This window comes from Esox lucius, chromosome 18, assembly GCF_011004845.1.
Source record: "Esox lucius isolate fEsoLuc1 chromosome 18, fEsoLuc1.pri, whole genome shotgun sequence".
In the NCBI taxonomy this organism is placed as follows: Eukaryota; Metazoa; Chordata; class Actinopteri; order Esociformes; family Esocidae; genus Esox; species Esox lucius.
Genome location: NC_047586.1, coordinates 3,865,870 through 3,888,912, shown reverse-complemented (window position 1 = coordinate 3,888,912; position 23,043 = coordinate 3,865,870). Strand labels below are relative to the sequence as shown.

The following is a 23,043-nucleotide window of genomic DNA, read 5'->3' as shown; positions in this document are numbered from 1 at the left end:
GTTTTGGTGTCATAAATATTATTCTACAATGTAGAAAATTGTAAAAAAAGAAAAGAAATAACTTCCTAACTTTTGACTGGCACTGCATATATATATATATATATAATAATAAATATTCACGAAAATGTCAACCAAAGGGGGTCAACAGGGTAAATGTTTTGTGTACTTTGTGCAGCGTTCTTCCGGCGTTTGCTAATGTTCCTCAGCTCGGCCCGATTCTCAGAACTGAGTCCGTATTCTTCTAAATGTACTATAACTCTATCATAACAGTAACACTGACCCAATGTACACTTCATGCTACCACGTGCTTTGGGGGTGGGGGGGGGGGCGGGGGGGTGGGGGGGGGTGTTGGAATGTATATCCTTCAAATATCTCCTCCTCGGAGCCCTTCGGTTATAGAAGGAGCTGCCAGGACATTCATGTGACTTTTTTTCTCCCCCTCTTTTTATCTACCTCCCTCATCCTTGTTCTCTACCTCTCGTCCGTCTGTCACTCCAACTCTCTCTCACCTCTCAGCAATCTCACATGTGTACGTATTTTAAGGTACATGTGTTGACATTTATAAGGGGTGCTATATCGGAAGAAACTGTGGAACCCTGTCTTTCCCTGCACATTCCCTCATTCCTGAAAGCACATTTGACCACAACCTAGACAACCACCAGATTCATGTCCAGTTACCACACACACAAGCACACACACGCACACACATGCACACACACGCACACGCACAAACACACACACACACTGTAGTGCTGTTTGAGTTAAGGAGCAGGATTAGTTCTTTCTAATAAAACCAACACCACGGGAAAGGTCAGGAATATTCCTCGAAGGGGGTGTGTATACCAACCCACAGGAAGTACAACACCTCCCCTCACTGCTCATTTGCTAGCCTGCTGGCCAATGGCAAATGGGGACCAACGAGGAGTGTGCTGGAACTCAGTCAGGCGTCTCACTCGCACTCTTTCCTCTGTTCTGATTTTTTTGTTTTCCTTTATTTTGTGCGTGTTGTGTGTTTTGTGTGTGTGTTATGTCTGTGTTTGTGTGTGTTTATTTATGTGTGTTTTGTGTGTGTGTTATGTTTGTGTTTGTGTGTGTTTATTTATGTGTGTGTGTGCGTGTGTCTGTATGCTGGTGTGTGGGTGTTTTTGTGTGTGCCCTGTGCATGTGTGTTTGTATGTTACATTTTGAAAGAACCAAGGGAAACATAGAGAGTAAAGGATGGGGAGACAGGAGACAGAGACAGGAGAGATAGGACAGAGAGAAACAGGAGAGAGAGACAGGAGAGAAAGAGACTGGACAGAGAGACAGGACAGAGAGACAGGACAGAGAGACAGGCAGACGGGAGAGAAACATGGTAAAAAGAAAGCGAGACCACAGAGAGAGATGGAAGAAAGACCAGAATGAGAACAAGCAAACAATCTCTGGTACACGCGTTGAACTGCGTTAAGAGGCGTCTGACCCTGCTCTACACTGTGTGCCAAAAAAAAAAAAAAGCTAGTCGTCTTCTAAAATGATGGTTAGTCTGCAATTTGTCTTATGGGCCTGGACAGGGTCAACTTAAGTTCCTTTACATTGATGGGTCAGAGGTCATGGGAACAGGATAAAACATCACAAATGTCAGTCTGCCCTCATTTTCAACTTGATTGACAGGAGAGAGTTTCTGTCTAAAACACCAGCTGCTTTAATTGTCTTCTGAGAGTGTTATTATCTGTGGCCAGTCAGACTGGAGGCGGTGGAGTGGTTACTGGGATGGATGTTAGTTTGAGGGATTGGAGCAATGTGACAACGGCCACTCACCACCTTGTATGTCCCGGTAAAGAACCTCATCACACACACACACACACACAGACACTCACAGGAAGCACACACCCTCAAACACTCACTCACGCACACACAACCAAAAACATTAATGCACACATGCACTCAAACACACAAACACAAACACTCAGAGACACTCGCACACACGCACACACACGCACACACACTCCCGTACATGTTAAGGTGGACACCGACGTCCCATTGGTTAATTCCTTGTAATTTGGTCAACAGCTTACAATTTCTTACAGTTGCTGGGACACATTTCCCAATACTTAGGTCACTTTTTCAAAACTCTTCACACAGTGAGCACAACAGAAGTATAAGTGGGCTAAACTGAGGATCAATTATCATTGCTTTGGCACAAAATGCATTCAATTCAATCTTTCAAATTACATTAATTCTTTTCTCACTTCGACACAACAACCACCAAAACTCTGTGTACTTACAGGCCAATTTGCACATGCTTACATACTGTTTTCAAAACTGTTACATACTTTTTTACATACTTTTTTCAAACAATAACATAATACAAAGCTGAATATGACAGCAATTTGCTACAATTCTACAGTCATATTTTAATGAAATATATTTTAAATCTTAAAATTAGATGCTATAAAAACAATTGGACAATTGGACCAACCACAGCTGATTCTCAGTGAAGATGAACATCTACACAGTTGTTACTCTTTCAATTTCATTACAAAAGGAGACAACTGCTGAGTAGTTTTGCATTGTGATGTGGACCCAGCCAGAAAATGGACCCAGCCAGAAGTGGCTGAAAGAGGAAGAAGAGTGGCTGGGAGGGGGTGAAGAATATGTATGTGTGGTGGAAGAAGAATAAGAGGAAGATCAAGAGCTGTAGTCTCAGATGAGATCTGAGCTACTGTAATTGATCATGTAGTAAATCATGGTCTCTCAATGAGAGAGGCTGGTCAGAGAGTGCAGCCAAATCTGCAACACTCAACAGTGGCATCTATTGTTAGAGTTTTCCAGCAAACCAACAGGTAACTTGTATTCTGCAAGGGCATTTGACTGAGTTGCACATTACAGAAGTAAATAGACTTGTGTGTAATTGCTTTTGCATATCTGCTTAGGACTCAATGGTTACCTCACACAGGTGGGAGAGGAAGGATGTTCACTGATGTGCAGGAAACTGCCGTTGTTGATGTGGTCATCAGAAACAATGGCATAAAACTCACTGAGATTCGAGACAGAGTCTTAGCAGACAACATTACTTTTGCAAATATTCACAGTGTAAGCATAACAACTATTTGTAGAGTCTTGAAAAAACATCAGGTAATGATGCAACAGTTGTACACTGTGCCTTTGCGTTCCTGCATGATCTCTATGGAAGGGTTGTGCTAGGTGAGGAAAGGGATGGAGAGAAGAAATCAGCCAACATTTATAATAGTATGGGACAATGTGGCATTTCACCACTCCCGTGCAGTCACCAAGTGGTTTGCAGCCCATCCCAGAATGGTGTCACTTTTCCTCCCACCTTACTCTCCATTCCTCAACACCATAGAGAAACGGAAGGTTTATGACCACCATCCACATGATCAAATATCCCTCCTGGATGCAATGAATGCTGGATGCCTGGACATATCAGCAGAAGATTGTCAGGGATGGATCAGGCATGCCAGAAGATTCTTTCCTAGGTGTATTGCCCTAGATGACATAAGATGTGGTGTGGATGAGAACCTGTGGCCAAATGGAGAAGACCGAGTAGATTAGCATTACTATTGTATCAGTGGATGGTGTGTATACAAATTCTTGTATTCTGGAATTACTGCAAAACATAAATAATTAATAAAAGACATAAAACATATTGTGGCTTTCTGAATCATGTCTGATTCATTCCAGTAAAATACATTGCAGTGAATTATAAACAGAGATGTGTCCTTGTTTTACACAAGAAAACATTGTAAAATGCTACCTGTTGTTAGTGTTTTTTAGGTCATTGTTTTGTGGGTGACAAAGTGTGTTTGTTGTCTGTCAACCTTTGCTAGTGTTCTGGAAGAATGAGTTGATTTGATGCATGAAGTGATTTGGTAGTTTTAGTGCATTTTGAAAGTGAAATGAACTGCTGTGTCGAGCTGAAAGTTGGTTTGGAGAACTGTGTGAAGAGTTTTGAAAAAGTGACCTAAGTATTGGGAAATGTGTCCTAGCAAAAACTGTAAGCAGGAAGGATTCACAGAAGTCAGAGGACGAGAAGTTATGCTCTACTGTCTGTCACAAGGGACAGAACTGCTTTGGTGTTGACAAAGTTTAAAAAATAAAATGCCAGGGGACCCTGCAGATGAGAAGAGGAGACCATCAGAGGTCCATACGTCTTGGCCACCCCTTCTGAAAGCACCCTTCACCTTTATGTCCTGAAGTAGACATTACTATCTGGAGCAACAGTGTGAAGTGCCTTGCTCCGGGGCATAACAACAGATTTTATCAGCTCTGCAATTAAAAACTTTCTGCTACTGCCGACCTACAGTACTCTTTCACCTCTTCCAGCCAAGGCAGACTTCATCTCCAGCCTACCCTGATTTCACCTCCAGGCTACCCTGATTTCACCTCCAGGCTACCCTGATTTCACCTCCAGGCTACCCTGATTTCACCTCCAGGCTACCCTGATTTCACCTCCAGGCTACCCTGACTTCACCTCCAGCCTACCCTGATTTCACCTCCAGCCTACCCTGACTTCACCTCCAGCCTAACCAGAAGTCTCAATGACCAAAGGGTTCCTGGCCCCTGACTGTCATGACCACTCTCTCACAGTCTCTCCATTCTCCGTTCTTATTGAATCTCTCTCTCTCTCTCTCTCTCTCATTCCCTCAGACTCTCTCTGTCCCTCTCATCTCCCCTTCTTTCTCGGCACCTCCTATCATCTTTAAAGTGTCATTCCATTCCTCCGATCCTTTTCGCCGGAGGACAAACTAACAGTAATCCATCGGGACGTGTCCTCTAACAGGCCCTGTCTGTCAGTCAGGCATGTTGTGGACGCCTCTATGGGTCCTCACATGTCCTGCAGGTGTCAGCCCGGAGAGAGCGCCCAACCGGGCGTGTGCTTGTGCACAAATCAGCTGTGAGGACTAGCGTCCAGAGTCGACCGCGTCCCACTCCACCCTGACCCCTGACCGCCTTGTGGTAACTTGGTGTCACCTGTAGGGGTGCCCCTCCCCCCTCTGCAGCCTCAGCACCCCCCAGACGAGATTCTGACATGCACTTTCCTTTTCAGTCCGGTGCCAAAGTGCGTGTGTCGGGGGACACGTTACGCCTGTCCGTTCTGTGTTCAATACCACGACGCGTAAAAACACCCTCCCATCGCTACACCGCAGGGTTGAGCCCAGCACGGGACAGAGAGGATAGACAGGCGGACTGGCAGACAGGCAGACAGACATGTAGACAGATGGAGAGGCAGACAGACAGGCAGACAGGAAGAGCCAGATAGGCAGACAGGCGGACAGGCGAAGGCAGACAGACATGTAGACAGATGGAGAGGCAGACAGACAGGCAGACAGGCAGACAGGCAGAGGCAGACAGACATGTAGACAGATGGAGAGGCAGACAGGCAGACAGGAAGAGCCAGATAGACAGACAGGCAGACAGGCGAAGGCAGACAGACATGTAGACAGATGGAGAGGCAGACAGACAGGCAGACAGGCAGAGGCAGACAGACATGTAGACAGATGGAGAGGCAGACAGACAGGCAGACAGGAAGAGCCAGATAGACAGACAGGCAGACAGGCGGACAGGCGAAGGCAGACAGACATGTAGACAGATGGAGAGGCAGACAGGCAGAGGCAGACAGACATGTAGACAGATGGAGAGGCAGACAGACAGGCAGACAGGCAGACAGGAAGAGGCAGACAGACATGTAGACAGATGGAGAGGCAGACAGACAGGCAGACAGGCAGACAGGAAGAGCCAGATAGACAGACAGACAGACAGGCAGACAGGCGAAGGCAGACAGACATGTAGACAGATGGAGAGGCAGACAGACAGGCAGACAGGCAGAGGCAGACAGACATGTAGACAGATGGAGAGGCAGACAGACAGGCAGACAGGCAGAGGCAGACAGACATGTAGACAGATGGAGAGGCAGACAGACAGGCAGACAGGCAGAGGCAGACAGACATGTAGACAGATGGAGAGGCAGACAGACAGGCAGACAGGCAGACAGGAAGAGGCAGACAGACATGTAGACAGATGGAGAGGCAGACAGACAGGCAGACAGGCAGACAGGAAGAGCCAGATAGACAGACAGACAGACAGGCAGACAGGCGAAGGCAGACAGACATGTAGACAGATGGAGAGGCAGACAGACAGGCAGACAGGCAGAGGCAGACAGACATGTAGACAGATGGAGAGGCAGACAGACAGGCAGTCAGGCAGAGGCAGACAGACATGTAGACAGATGGAGAGGCAGACAGACAGGCTGACAGGCAGAGGCAGACAGACATGTAGACAGATGGAGAGGCAGACAGACTTAAAGTAACTCCTATGGAGTGTTCACCCTGTAATTATGGCACTGCAGTGTGCAGCAGCCTGTCAAGTCAGAGTACCTGCGTGGCGTGACAGGACACACGGCTACTAGAAAAGGACCTGTCAACCTTGTCAGGATGTCTTACAACACTTAGTATATCTGTCCATGTTGCCATGCCAGCGACCAACACACACGCAAATAGAGACTTTTCAGCCCTTGGAGTCTTAAGCAAGAGGCCAATCACATCCCTCCTTGTTGGGGGATTGGGGACAATGGAGAATGGACAAAAGGGCCAGCCCTGTTCCTAGGTCCAAAAATGTAACCAGTGGTTTGGAACTGTTATAATACACATAAATAAATGTTATGGAAGGTCAATGAAGCAGTCATTCCACAGTGCGGGTTCGCTGGTTAAAGAAGCAGTCATTCCACAGTGTGGGTTCGCTGGTTAACGAAGCAGTCATTCCACAGTGTGGGTTCGCTGGTTAACGAAGCAGTCATTCCACAGTGCGGGTTTGCTGGTTAAAGAAGCAGTCATTCCACAGTGCGGGTTCGCTGGTTAACGAAGCAGTCATTCCACAGTGCGGGTTTGCTGGTTAACGAAGCAGTCATTCCACAGTGCGGGTTCGCTGGTTAACGAAGCAGTCATTCCACAGTGCGGGTTCGCTGGTTAATGAAGCAGTCATTCCACAGTGCGGGTTCGCTGGTTAATGAAGCAGTCATTCCACAGTGCGGGTTCGCTGGTTAACGAAGCAGTCATTCCACAGTGCGGGCTCGCTGGTTAATGAAGCAGTGATTCCACAGTGTGGGTTCGCGGTTTAACGAAGCAGTCATTCCACAGTGTGGGTTCGCTGGTTAAAGAAGCAGTCATTCCACAGTGCGGGTTTGCTGGTTAAAGAAGCAGTCATTCCACAGTGCGGGTTCGCTGGTTAACGAAGCAGTCATTCCACAGTGCGGGTTCGCTGGTTAACGAAGCAGTCATTCCACAGTGCGGGTTCGCTGGTTAATGAAGCAGTCATTCCACAGTGCGGGTTCGCTGGTTAATGAAGCAGTCATTCCACAGTGCGGGTTCGCTGGTTAATGAAGCAGTCATTCCACAGTGCGGGTTCGCTGGTTAACGAAGCAGTCATTCCACAGTGCGGGCTCGCTGGTTAATGAAGCAGTGATTCCACAGTGTGGGTTCGCTGGTTAACGAAGCAGTCATTCCACAGTGCGGGTTCGCTGGTTAACGAAGCAGTCATTCCACAGTGCGGGTTCGCTGGTTAACGTATGAGAGTGAGTGCCACAGAGACCCCATACATTTCTCTCCAAAACACACACAGGCATATTTTAAATACTTTACAATAGAAAATATCCAAACGGTTTTAACTGACTCGGGGCAGCACCTTGTCTTGGTTTGCGAGAGGCCTGCAAGCCAGAGGCCACCTACTGTCAGCCTAACAGCCGAGACACCCACACACCAGAAAAACCAGTCTGCACTGAAACTTCAGGCTGTCAGGTGGGACATTTGCCGGCATGTTTGGACATTGTCAGAAAACATCTGCTTCATGCAGCTGTCAAATGACAAGTGCAATTAAGAACAAGCACGCACCCCTGGCCTTCCCAGAACATCAGTACCTGGTGTATTTAGTATGCTGGAGAGGGCGTCTTTGATGACATCAAACCAGGCTCCTCTTGCACATTATTATTTGTGAACCAGCGTTGTTGCTGAGACCTTCTATCTGACCTGATTAGCTATCAGGTCAACAAGGCGATCATGTCAGGCAATGTACAATTCCGTTTTGTGAATTTTGTTAATAATTACAGTGCCGGCAACAGACTCCATTGCATGTACTTCAGTGTGTACAATACAGAACAAAACACTAGCAGTCTGAGTTCAGTCCAGAACAGTGATTCCCTGCAGTCTGAGACCAGTCCAGAACAGTGATTCCCTGCAGTCTGAGACCAGTCCAGAACAGTGATTCCCTGCAGTCTGAGACCAGTCCAGAACAGTGATTCCCTGCAGTCTGAGACCAGTCCAGAACAGTGTTTCCCTGCAGTCTGAGACCAGTCCAGAACAGTGATTCCCTGCAGTCTGAGACCAGTCCAGAACAGTGTTTCCCTGCAGTCTGAGACCAGTCCAGAACAGTGATTCCCTGCAGTCTGAGACCAGTCCAGAACAGTGATTCCCTGCAGTCTGAGACCAGTCCAGAACAGTGATTCCCTGCAGTCTGAGACCAGTCCAGAACAGTGATTCCCTGCAGTCTGAGACCAGTCCAGAACAGTGATTCCCTGCAGTCTGAGACCAGTCCAGAACAGTGATTCCCTGCAGTCTGAGACCAGTCCAGAACAGTGATTCCCTGCAGTCTGAGACCTGTCCAGAAGAGTGGTTGATATGAAGCTTTCAGAATCACTCCGTCAACATATTTAATTTTCTCTTCATAATTATACAGCACAACACACACACACACAAACATGTGTGTTTTAGACACACTCACACACCTGTCCTACTGCATGCTGACTTATTTGGCCTGTCTGTGTTGGAACAGCATGGGTTGATTTTTAAGGCCAATGTTTCTTCACTGAAAGCAGGGGACACTAAGTGATGTTTTACTAGGGGCTGGTCCAGGGTAACACAACCTCACTGTTACACGGTACACAAAAAAACATACAGATGCACTTTAGCAAATATGCATGTATATCCACACACACACACACACACAGATGCACACACACACACCCCACCCACACACACACACACCCCACCTACTCCAAACTCCATTCATACAGGTCCAGAGGTATTAAGAGTGTGGATGTCTCTCCTGGGAGTGCTGGTACTGGGCAATGACTGGATGGAAACAACTGCTGTTATTCTGCACAGGGAGGGACTGTTGAGACTGACTGGATGACCGACTGGATGACTGACTGGATGACTGACTGGATGACTGACCGGCTATATTATTGTCTATTCTCTCTGTCAACCTGTTCCTCTCCCTCTCTGTCCTTATTATATTAGTATGGCAAACCCTCCCTCTGTGTCTCTCTGTCCTCTGCTCTCTTTCTTACTCCTGTCCTCTTTCTGTTCTGAGTTAATGGGCAGTTAAACAGAGGTGTGTCAGAGATGGTGCCACTGATAAACACAAACACACGCACACACAAACACGCACACACACGCATGCACGTGCGCACACACACACACACACACAAACGCACACTCACTCACACACACACACACACACTCACACACACACATACACACCCTCTGGACTATCAGGACGGCCAGGCTGGGGAGACACACACCTCAGGGAGAACAGGATGACCCTGCTGTGGTGGCATGTGGCCCTTCCATCTTGGCCATGTGGACAGACGGACAGACAGACGGACACACAGACAGACGGACACACAGACAGACAGACAGGCAGGCAGGCAAACAGGCAAACAGACAGACAGTCAGACAGGCAGACAGGGCAGACAGACAGTCAAAAGGACAGACAGGCAGATAGACAGGCAGAAAGACAGAGGGACACACAAACAGGTAGACAGGCAGACAGACAGGCAGACGGACACACAGACAGACAGACACACAGACAGACAGACAGGCAGGCAGGCAGGCAAACAGACAGACAGGCAGGTAGGCAGACAGGCAGAAAGGGGAGACAGACAGTCAAAAGGACAGACAGGCAGATAGACAGGCAGAAAAGACAGAGGGACACACAAACAGGTAGACAGGCAGAAAGACAGGCAGATAGACAGGCATGCAGACAGACACACTGGCAGACAGACAGGCAGACAGACAGGCAGGCAAATAGACAGGCAGACAGACACCCTGTCATTAGTATTGCTGTAACCTGCTTTATGATGGCCAGTTAGGAGTCAGAGACTTGTGGGTGTCGGAACCCAGAAAGGACACTTCCTGAAACATGTCCTCCCCTCTCCTCCTGCCCCATCCCTCCAGTCTCTTCCTGTCCTTCTTTCTCTCTATTTCCCTGTCCCTCTCTTCCTCGTCTCTCCCACTCCCCCCGACTCTCTCCACCACTCTCTTCTTTATATCCATCAGTGTCTCCCTGGAGTCAGACCTGTTGTCCTTACCCTTGTGATAACACGCCCTCAGTGAGACTGAGCTGGGTCCATGTATCTAGAGGGACTGTGTACAGAACAGTACTTATATCTGGGTAAAAGTGTGGGTTGAACACAGAGAGGAAAGAAGAGAGACCGAAGTGTCCTGTGTTGCTCAACTGGTAGGGCATGGCACTTCAATACCAGAGGGTTTGGTTCCCACAGGGAACCCGGACAAAATGGCTGCACTGATTCTCTACTGTACGTGGTTCTGAAGATATGAGCTGAATTTAGCTTAGCCCTTCACATGTTTCAGTTTGTGCTTTTTAGGTTTATTTGAAACACAAAGCAATTTACAACTTTCAAGTTATGAGTGACCCGTTCCACAAGGTTTATTTACAATCTGGCATTTCTTGTTGTTTTTCAAGTTACTTGTAAGTGTCACGTAATTACAGCATCCAACAGAAAATTGCTACTTTGTGAAAACTGAATCAGATTCATTATACGGCAGAAAACACTGGCTTTATCTGTTATCACATCCGCTTCTTCTGGCTCCATATCATAGCGGCCATCTTTCTCTACCTCACCACAAACACAGTAATCACCTTTGAAGAATTGGACCAGGGTCTTTCGACGCGAAGCTCAACCGTGAGCCGTTTTGCCAGTAGGAGACTCCAGGTGCTGTTAATTGTTTTGGGTGAAGTAGGATCAAGTTTTGCAACAGATCAACTGGTCTTATATCAGATTTTGCATGTCAGGGACACGATTAGGGTTTGGAACGGTTAGCTGGACCCTGTCCCAGAAGACGTCTCCCACCCGGAGCTGTTGGCTTGCATGTTGGGTGACAGGAGGGAACACGGGAAGAAAAGAAAAATGGAAAGGCGATTGAAGCAGAGGGTGTCTGGGTAAATGGAAGGCAGATTTTTACCCCTGGTTTGGACAGAGAACAGGCTTATATTGATGGATCAAGGGAGGGAGGGGGGGAGGGAGGGAGGGGGGATGTGTTGGGGTGAGAGAGTCAGTGTATGAGACCTAACATTGACCTGTCCCGTTCCCTAATCCTAACCTCAATTATGCAACTTCTCGGCCAAAACATCCCCTAACCCTAACCCTAAAGTAGTAATGCCTAAACCTAAAAGAAACTCAAATTCTGAACCTATGCTCAATTAAGTTTTTCCCTAAACCAAACCCTGAGACAAAAAGAATGTTCCCTAATGGGTCCCTATCAAAGAAAAATATGGGGAGCGATTTTTCAGGTTTTCCTAACTTAGTGATAGATATGGATCTCACACACCCGCACACACACCCGCACACACACACACACACAGATGTCACAGAACATGTTTCCCATTAACAATATTGTTGACCTCTGACCCTAAATAGCCATCAACCATCAGAAACATGTGACATCCCTCATGGGGGCTTCCTGCCTTTTATCGCCACGGTAACAGTAGCAGCTCCCCTCGCCTCAGCAACCATTCCCAGCGCAGTGCTTCCTTCCTTCCCACTTCCCGGCATTCCCTGCCTGAAAGGGCACCTCGTACACATTCCCTGAAGCACCGCACCCCCGGTCTTGTTAAAGAGACTGTCCAAGAGAGAGGAAAAATGTATTTGACTGGAAGGAATTATAAACATAAATTAAAAGAAGGCACATTGGAATATTAAAACAGAGATATTAAGAAATATATTGACAAAGTAAAGACAGTGAAAATGGCCAGGCTTATGAAATGGAATACGTGGACTAAACAGAGCTGCTCTATATAACCTCCTGCCAAATGTATGAACACAACAGAGGCTCAAATTTCCCTCAAATCAAACGGAACCACATTACATTTGAAATAAAATAAAACACTGATAAACTGGCTTACCACAATGTACAATCACAGTAGCAAGATTTTTTAACCCAATGCTATTTTTTTATGTATTTATTTTCCCTTCTAACTCCCAACTATTTGTACATCTTAACATAAATATATATAACTTAAGATATAACAAAAAAATTCACTATTAACTTTGTTTTTAGTGTTTACATAAAATATCTGATTTGTTAATTAGGTTTCTGAGTCGTAGTTGTCATTATTCTTTTCCTCAGCATTCCTAATAACTCAAATAGTTTATGGTAAAACGTTTTGTAATTTGGCAGGATGCATTTTTAATGCCCTGGCTGACCTGTTTGATGTACAGGTCGGTGTATGCTGGTCTAGTTTTTTTTTTTATTTTAAAATTAAAAGACATAGACAGATAGATAGATATGTAGAACAAAAATTGAGGCAAAGAGTCATTCTGAGTTTGGGTGTGCACACTGAGTAAGAATGGATGTCTGACCTTTGACCTGTGACTGATCAATCATGCTGTCATCAAGAAACCTCCCAAACACTGTATAATACACAATGCTCCCCCCCAGGAGAGCAGTGGAGAGGGACAGAGAGAGAAAAAGAGGGGGACAGACGAGAGGAAAACATAAGAGATGGAGAAAATGAGAAAGGCAAAAAAAAAATACACACACTAAAATAGCCTGTCTCAACCCCCCAAGAGGGGGGACTACATATTGCTTGTACTTAGATGGATGTCTAACTTTCTCAGCGGACCTTTTCAGTATGCATAACAGCATGTTGAAAGCCCAAAAACTTTCATGTGGTAATAACAGAAAAATATCACATGTGCCAGCAGAACTGTGCTTCCTCAAGCAATGCAAATAAATCACCCATGCCTTTCACTGGTATGAACAGTCCGTTTACAATATGGCGTCATTTGCTGTACTTCCGTGGGGAGAAAATGTTAAAAAAATACAGCTGTGGTGCATGATTATGTATGACATTATCACTCGTTATCTAGGGAGACACTCCAATAATTGTGGGGGGGGGTTTTACATTGTGGATGTTCCCTTTCTGTGTGCAACCTGTATGAAACTGTATAGATGACCTAATAGAATTGATACAGATTGATGGATACCACATTTCATTACTTCTCTTTGGGTTTTACCAGAAAGGGGTTGGCCAAAAATGATGGCAACACACAAATGAAGGCACTATGCACTTTTCCCTCAGTTACGCTTTAACAACGTTTGATGAAGTGTGTATTGACGTACACCAAAACGCCCACCCTGATGAACTTGCGTGACCTATTCCACAGGTCAAAAGGTCATCTCAGGGCAACACTGCCTGCGTTCCAGAAATGACAACCTAGTCCCTACCCGAGCAAAACTTTGAACCGTTACCCAAAGCCGTGCACTATGAATGGTTTATTGTGTCTTTATGATGTTGGGTGCCCCACTGAAGGGCCCCACTTTTACAGGTGGTTCCACTGAACACACCTGGTTGCTTATCTCTATGGTCCTGAACCTGACCCAAAACATTGTCTGTTCCGCACCCACGTTCAAACACACGCAAACACAAATATTTAAGGACCTTTTATGCCCGCAAATAAGCTACACATACAGCACACCCACAAACACTCAAACACACACACACACACACACACATATATGCATTTCCAGACATGTGTGCCAAGACACACCCTGAGTGGTACAACCTCCTCAAAATGTCAGAGAATTTCCTTTGAGTTTCTTTATGCAGTAGTGGTGTCAGCCTGCCTTCAAACACACACAATGTACCACAGTTGGTTCTAAAAATAACTAGGCCAGGAGAACTGAGTGGACAAACTGCTAAACATGTAAGCATGTAACACGTGAACAGCTTCAGTATTTCTTCCTTTTTCCGTTGGCCCAGTGGAAGGGATGAGCCCAGTGTACACACTCCATTATCAGAAGTGATTGATAATACTTGATAAAATCAATAAATGGATCACCAGATTTCTTTTTGGGCCTATTCAGCGTCTGGAAACACCGTGAGCAGCTTGTGTTTCAGGAACATGGCCGGAGAACTCGGGGCAGGGTGATGTAATCCCTCTATTAGGAAAATGGTTCCATTTTGGGTCGACCTTTTATGAACATTCCAGAACAGGGAACACCCTAGACACAACTCCCAAATCACAGGATCAACAATACTCTGTCAAAAAACATCAAACTCAATTCCCCTTGAGTCTCTGAGAACCCTGTGAAGACAATCCCTGACTGAATTGGATTATGGCTGTGTGTAGGACGGAATAACTATTCATGTCCATGCTTAGGGCAGCATTTCACGGAAACAGGAGTCACAACAAATGTGTCTCAGTATATTTCTTTGGATATCTGTATTATTTGTTGATGTCTGTACTCCATTGTTGGCTAGGAACACCAGCCTTGTCTGCCAGAACTTCTGATGAATTGTACGCATCCAAAACACATTACTATTTTAGATTTATATTTTTGGTTTTCATTCAGAAACCTGGGAAGTACTGAGACAAATATTCAAGAAGTTCACTTTACACTTTGGAAGAATCAAAAGTAGTTCACAAGAAACAAATAAATTACCACACTCCTGCGCACACACAAACAGACACACACCACACTCTTGCGCACACACACACAGACGCACACACATATTATTGTCCTGTGGAAAACAATGGACTTTGTGATGTCATGTGTCTCTCTGGAGGAGGCAGCACAATACAACGATCAGAGAGTCATAATCCACCTTGTATAAACTGATACCATAATGAGGTAACACAGCAGTCAGTGAGTTACAATCTGCTGCATTTAAACTTATAGCATAATGAGGTAACACAGCAGTCAGTGAGTCACAACCTGCCGCATTTAAACTTATACCATAATGAGGTAACACAACAGTCAGTGAGTCACAACCTGCCGCATTTAAACTTATATCATAATGAGGTAACACAACAGTCAGTGAGTCACAACCTGCCACATTTAAACTTATTCCATAATGAGGTAACACAACAGTCAGTGAGTCACAACCTGCCGCATTTAACTGATACCATAATGAGGTAACATAGCTCTCAGAGAGTCACAACCTGCTGCATATAAACTAATACCATAATGAGGTAACACAGCACTCAGAGAGTCACAACCTGCTGCATTTAAACTGATACCATAATGAGGTAACACAGCAGTCAGTGAGTCACAACCCGCCTCACTTGTAGTGATTAAAGCGAAGACTCTAGCCCAACCCCCTGCTTTGAGGGTTCTGACTCTGTGCCAACCACCTGGTTCAACCCCAGCTCTACCTCATGTTGAAACATTTCCCAGAGAACCCCAGCTCTTCTAAATCTTTCACTATTCCACATGTGCATTAGGAGATACGTAGTGGTATAGATTTTCAGGATGATTGAATATACGGTATATCACCGGTCCAGGCGGGCTGAGCGTGGTAATTATGTGGTGCTCTGCACTTTTTCCGAATTCCTTCCTTCCCATGTTTGGATAGAAACACAACCTCCTCACAGATTACGGAAACCAAACTATGCCTCAGACCGAGCCAGGACAAACTTCCAGTGACCCTATCCCATGTTGGACATGTTTGGGTTTTGGCAAGGTTGCTACATGTTGACCCATGGATGTTTAAGTATTTTCACAAGCCGGATCACTCCATGACAAGCCTGATCAAGTTTCTTTGACCTTTATCTACTTTTCATACCAGCTATACAACATAGTAGTGTTTGATTGAGCACCAGGTCTTACGTTATAAAGTAAAAAGTATTCACTTCAGAATACCTTTAGTTCTTGAATGATACCTTTGCATTTTACTGAAGTGCAAGAAAATTATGGCACAAACTGAATGATAAAACATGATAAGATACAGCATCTGTAGGATGTACTATTCTCCTCACTCTCAAATGTTGTCAGAGCATACTTTTGGGGAGATTGGCAACGTCACTGGTTGGAAACTCGAGAAATTACCACAAACGCTGTACACTAAAATAATCACATTATTTACTCTCTTTGACCATAGATATTTTACTTGCTTTTCATAATATTCGGGACAATGTCTTTGCTAAGGCCCCCAAGTGGTGTAATGTCTCAACTCATTGGGTAATGCTCTGACAATAGGGGTAGGGTAATGCTCTGACAACAGGGGTAGGGTAATGCTCTGACAACAGGGGTAGGGTAATGCTCTGACAATAGGGGTAGGGTAATGCTCTGACAATAGGGGTAGGGTAATGCTCTGACAACAGGGGTAGGGTAATGCTCTGACAACAGGGGTAGGGTAATGTATTTCATGACTCTCCTGGAAGAAACATTATCTGTGTGTACGTGTGAGATCAGCATGGGAGGAATGGTAATAGAAGGCATGAGATCCAAATACCATTTGAACCCTTTGCCCGAGGCTGTGGGTGGAGTTTGTACTTGGGTGACATCTTCATTGTCTCAGTTGCATCACTGTTTCCACTGCAGGTTTTATCAAACACAACCAACATAATTTAAATCCAATAATTGTAATCATTGAGAGATGTTTTTCCTACATGACAGTGGTACCATGTAAATCAGTGTTTCAGTAAACATCTGGAAACACTCGTAACATCAGTTAATTTAAACCCCCTTAAATGCTAAATATAATTGTCCCTTCTGCTAGCTCCCCCCCCCCCCCCCCCTCTCTCTCTCTCTCTTCGTCCAGCCAGACTGCAGGATTACTCTAAATCCATACAGTACTTTGACGTAATTCTCCTGAAGAGGAAAGAAAAACAAAGAGTACCCCCAGGAACACGCTAAAACCATGACAATGGATTGAGACAGAACACAACACAGCAACAGACTGCCTTATTGGGTGGTGTCCTGGTACAGGAAAACAGAGATGGATTGGTTCAGGCTAACACATCTTCAGACTAGATATTATCAGTGTGGATCAGCCTGGATGTGTACGATTTTGTTTACGTGTCCATAAACTATAAGTAGAATCACTATCATAGCTCAGATAGCCATGAAATTCCAGGTTTGAAAACGAGTGGTTTTGAAAACACAGGTCTCACGTTAGCACGCAGCCTATTTTCACGAACACGTTTTGGCTCGACAGCGCCTCCTTTACAACGAGCGGCCAAATGCATCTTACCTTTCTACGTAGAATGAAATGCAAGCGTACGATAAAAAAAAACATCTGTTCTACTTTCTACATCTACGTCTGGTTTTAGCGTTATTGCAGGTTTAGACTGTGCTAATGAACAACGTTGACTACCTCGGCTGATACCCTGCCGACGAAATGAATCCACACGAGAAGCTTGAGGCTCCAGCTAAATCCCAGTTCACTACAATCGCAGGACAAAAAAGACAACACGCTGAATGTATGAGCACCTTACGCCAAGGACAGGGCAGCTCTTTCCCTGGGTGCTGATGGATTTCCTGTATCTGCAGTCTTGGAGCAAATACCAAGCACCGTTATGGCATGTCCACGAAAAAGACGCAGAACTCAAATGTTTACAGCCAAGTTATTTATTCACACTAACTTTGTTTGATGTACGTCGAGGATACAGGCCTCATCAATTGATCATCAAATCATCAAATCAAATGTATTTATAAAGCCCTTTTTACAACAGCAGTTGTCACAAAGTGCTTTACAGAGACACCCGGCCTTAAACCCCAAGGAGCAAACAACAGTAGTGTTGAATTTCAGTGGCTAGGAAAAACTCCCTAAGAAGGTCGAATTTTAGAAAGAAACCTAGAGAGGACCCAGGCTCAGTACTATTGATAGTACTTCAGATAGGACCTCAGTGTGGTGTTCACGTTGGCCCTGGAACTAAAGTACGGCATGAGGAATACCACTCAAAAGCCTGCCGACATTTCCATGGGCACGCCCATTGACACACTTCCAGCTACACACCTATGTCTGTCCGTGCACAACCAGATGAATAAAGACAGCCTGTACTTTGTGACACGTTGGGAAATTACAACATGGAAACAGTAGCTCACAACCCACCAGGTTTATTTCACACTGCCTATTTTCCTTATCTTTATCAAGAGTCCCGACCGTTTTGGAGATTACTGCATTGGTAGAGATAACAGAGATCTGTACGCAATACCCCCCCACCCCCACTCAGATACCCAGTGTGGAGAGTGACTAACGTCTCAGATACCCAGTGTGTCACCAGGGGGTCACCGGGCCGGTTGACCGCCGAGTTCCCAGAAACCCTGACCACCGCCTCCACCACACTCTACTTCACAGGGACCCTCAGAATGTGCCAGCTGCCCCGGAGAAGCTACAGTGAGGGGTTGGGTTGGTATTCCTGGAGGTGTTAAAAGTAGGGGACACGTGGCAGGGCAGAGAGGCCACAACATCTAGGCTGAAAAAGTTCGATGTTTGTCCTTCGGAGTTTAAATGTTTGTTCTCCCCAAAAATGGCTCCAGCAACCAGAGATACAGAAATAGAACTGTTAATGAATGGATTAATTGACAAATGTAAAATGTATTTTAGTGTAGGTAACTGTAATAATGAATAGTTACACTATAATAGCTGTCTGTGTAGTTATTTATAATTATAAAGGGCTAAATACTAATGCTTGTTACAAATGTGCAACGTTCCACATAATTCATAAGTGTCCTGTTTATTTTTGCCGTAGCTTCAATCGGATTTATTATCAAACGTCACAGGGTTGCAATTTCTCATGTCCGAGATCAGACTTGCTGGAGGCTAAATGAGCTCTGGTTACTCAACTGTGACTGAGCAATATTTCAAATCCCCTGTCAGTGTTATTGCCCTGCACTGTCTGTTAACTTGGGTGGGTACACGATAACTGGGCAGATGTTGATACACCTCACTGATTGGGTCCTACCGTTCCACATGGTGGTAGCTCAATGGGCTCTGCAGTGTTTAGTGGTTCCATTTTGCAGAGTAATGGTGTAGCTAACTAGAAGTACATTCTGCTATGTTTGTAAAAAAAAACATTTTATTTTTCAGCATTAGACCTGCTGACCTGCCCAATTTCATTTCAAATCATTGTTATATTGTTTAATCGGCTACACTATAACATTCTGTTAGCTTAGTGACCTGTCATCACAATTTGTCATCTATGACATTAGCAATAATAAATTGCATTTATTTTATTGGTAGCTATTCTCAGTGTGAAGTCATTGGTGGCTAAATGAACTATATTTGTGTCGCTTCCCTCACCATGTTCACATGTGTAATTATTATGTACTTACTCTAATTCCTTATACGCTTTAGTCAAACAAATAAATAAAACATATTTTTGAATCAATAAATAGGCATTATTTTCAAAAATGTAAACCACGATTATTGGCACCCCAAATTTACTTAAAGTATCTTCCCTTCAGTATATTTTCCTTTTATATTTCATCTGAGTTATTTGTAACTTTTAGACAGTCATCCATAACTTCCTGTTCTGCTGGAATAGAAATATGTGGTGACACGCAAGCAAAACTCTTAGTCATGTCTCAGCAAAGGGAAGGTCAGAGAACACTCAACTGAAAAGAGACACAAAGTTAGTGAACTTCATAAATTAGATTTAAAAAAATGACTACACAACTGTAAGTAGCCATCCCCAAGTGGATTCAGGAGTTTGTGAGGTAAATATTTTTGAAGTTGTTTGAATCTTGGCTCACCAAGTCTATTAAGCGACAAGCTATTTGCATGTCTTGCCTGAAGGCATCAAGAAAGGGCATCCGACCATAGAAGCAGGTTTCAATTTGATTTTTCAGAGATGTTTAGCAAACTCTAGTTGCTGACATTTATGTCTGTTGAGAGCTTGTCGGCATCGAGGTAGTGTGCTATTGTAGTTTTGGAGACTTGACTGCGGTATAGGTACATGGTAAGCCATTATATTGACAAGTGTCTAATACACACTTGCAAGTGATATACAAGCTGTGAGATGCAAGTTGTAGTACCACAACCTGTCCAGTAGATGGCAAGGTGTAGGTCTATTCAAATCATTCTGCGATCTTGAAATTGTGGTTTACATTGTCAAGGTGTAAGAATCCAATTCTACTATCTGTTCAAAGGGAATAGCCTAGGGGTTATCTCTAAGTTACCTCAGACAATCGCACACAATCGTCTCCTTGTGGATTAATGGTAAACCCCCTTTAAGGCCTCCTCCTGGAATTTCCTGCTCACCACAAATAGACAGTATGACACAACACATCCAGTCCTCTGCACCAACTTGCGATTATCCCGGGTCATCACAAAGGCCGTGCTGAGAGGTAATAAGCAGAGAATGATGAAATTTAAGATTTAACACTGTCCAACAAAGTCTCTCATACTTAGCGCATGGCTGGTGGTAGCAAATTGTTCTGGTCTTTCATCGAACGATTGTAGGGTGGTTTTAAGCAAGTTATCCTGTGGCTTGATTTCACAAAGTGTCTCAAAGTTGCCTTGCTGGTCGAGGATCAGTTTACTACTTTGGATCAGAGTTTCTGAAACCACCACAGGGGACCCCAAATGTCTTACAGTTTGGCTGTAGCCCTGAATCTGTTGACCTAAATCAAGTCTTGGTAAATAGGGCTTGGTAAATAGCTAAGAAGTTGATTGAAGTTCGCTAGCTCTGTGCTAACATCTAAATAATGGAATGCCAGAGAATCCCTGGGAGAGGTTTGAGAACCATCATTTTCATTCATTGGTGAAAGAGTCAAGGATCGAATAGATCTTCCTACAAAGCGTATCTTGCCGAGACATTTTGCTTCTCATTGGCTTTGTGTTCAAACAGGACACTTTTTTCCCCAGTGCACAGGCATTGATGGTGAACACATTCCCCAACCAACAACCAAAATTGAGCTCACGGCCTTAAGCCGCTAGAGTGTGATGAGACACGACAGCGCTGTCCGACACCTATCCACTCCAGTCAGGGCTGAGCTAACCTCAGAACCAGGTGCATATAAGCCTGGAACGCCTTCCATTGAAAGCTTGAAAGTGGGACAGACTTCACTTAGCAACGTTTTTGTCATCATTTCATTTTAGAAAATAACACTGCGAGGAGGGGTTTCAAATCGAGGCTGGAGCCGGTGGTATGTACAGCTTCACTCCTTGAAGATCAACCAGGCTCACCGCTCTCCATTCTGCCAGCATAGCTAGGCGAGGCAAGGCTTACAGCTCATCAAAGCTCGGCTTCAGAAATGGCTAACGGGTAACTGTTGCTAAATACAGGAGGCCGGTATTGGTTGAATGTCACAAATTGGTCTGACGAGGCTCAACAAGCCACCTGGACTGTCGTAACATGTGATGCTCGGCACCATGCGTCCCATACCTCGCAGGGCTCTGGTGAAACCCATTGGCCTATAAAGGGAACAGTGCAGCATTTGTGACTCAATCCTGTGAAAGAATACGTGTAAATAGAATGGTCTCCACCAACCGACCGAACCACACATGCAAGACATATGGTCAAATTCCCGCCGGGGGAATTCTGCCATGAGACAGAAAGAACAGCTGCGTTGTGCAGAAAGAGACATGGACATCAGATATGAGAGCGAAGAATAGATCATTACATTATCGTTTAGAACTTTAAGCTCCCTTCGCTCCACACACACACACACACACACACACGCACGCACGCACGCACGCACACACGCGCATACTGTTGCTCATGAGCACGTTAAACATGACAGCAGATGCTAGGCTATTATCTCCCACTTGGAGAAGAAGAAAACAAAAGTTTTGATTTACAGAAGCATGCGTGCGTGCACTCAAACACACACAGACGCACACGTCACCCACAAACCAGTTTGTGATAGAACAATAATGACGTTACTGTTTGGTGCGGTGAGGAATGTGTACAGAGCCTACATTTTTCTTGGTAAGACACCTTAGTAATCGAAATCAGACTCCCTCGAACTTACTGCAGTGATAACACAACCCCAACCTTGTCCTGCAAGACAAAGAAACCTCTCTCCACACATTTTCTGAAAAATTCCATTAACCCTTAAGTCCTGTTCCAACCTGTTCCAGTCAGTCACACACACACACACACACACACACCAGTGCCACGCGCTACATCGACATCTACAAATAACCGTAACCAATGTCCGGCGTGCTCTAGGGTGTGCACGGCGACCTGAAATTGTGACAGGCCTCAAAGTTCACAAATGGCAGAGCACATGAGAGAGAAGGAAGAGGAGTGATGGAGAGAGGGATGGAGAGAGGGATGGAGAGAGAAAACAAGTCTCATCCCCTCCTCTACTCCACTCGGAGGAAAGCCAGGACAAATGTGAGCCCCGTCCCTGTGGACTGCTGAGCACATGTCGTGTTGATCCTGAGGTACATGAAAGACCCCTGCCATGTTTTAGCAGCCAGTCCCTAATTGATATTTGATGGATGTCGGGAGCGGTGTTCTCCCCCCTCAGAGAGGAGACGGAGGGAGGGAGGGAGACGTTGTCTGACCTTCCAGTCCCGAATACCTGAAACATACCACACCTCCGTGTCGAAGCATAGAGAAAAAATTACAAAACGGGCAAACAGAAGCGAGGGAGCAGGAGAAGCAGAGAGAGGGGAAGAAGAAGAGAGAGAACGGTATACGTGGAGCGCCGAGGGCTCTTCTGAACTGACCACAAACACCTCATTGTCAGGTCCTTGAAACGGTTTGGTACGAACCTGCCGTTCGGCCTGTCCCCTCGTTGCTTGCATCATCGGCATCAGCCACCAGCTCTTCCCAGAGTCTTCTATCTCCGTCTGCCTCTCAATGCCTCGACTAACCCGCCCGGGCCCTCTGCTTCAGGGATTTGCGTGTTCAACACCTATCTCTTGCCCTATTCCGTCTATATCACTCTCTCTCTCTTCCTTGCCTGTGTATTCTCCAAAGTCCGAGTAAAAACTGTGTCTTGGAGGGATCTGAAAACACTATTTTAAAGTTGGCAGAGCTTTTTGAATAATTTCATGGTACCAGGC

General features: G+C 45.2%; 1 protein-coding gene across 2 annotated transcripts in view; it reads right to left on the bottom strand.

The window, feature by feature from the left end:
* Positions 1-23,043, bottom strand: part of ninj2 (ninjurin 2) — a 31,786-nt gene extending 8,743 nt beyond the window's left edge. The window contains exon 1 of one of the 2 annotated variants that reach the window (XM_010895178.3): positions 22,750-23,043. In XM_010895178.3, the coding sequence (XP_010893480.1) occupies positions 22,750-22,791 (42 nt within the window). In that variant the 5' untranslated portion in view covers positions 22,792-23,043. Of the gene's footprint in view, positions 1-10,932; positions 11,006-22,749 lie in introns of those variants that run through there. The other variant, XM_010895180.5, reaches the window with a different exon arrangement.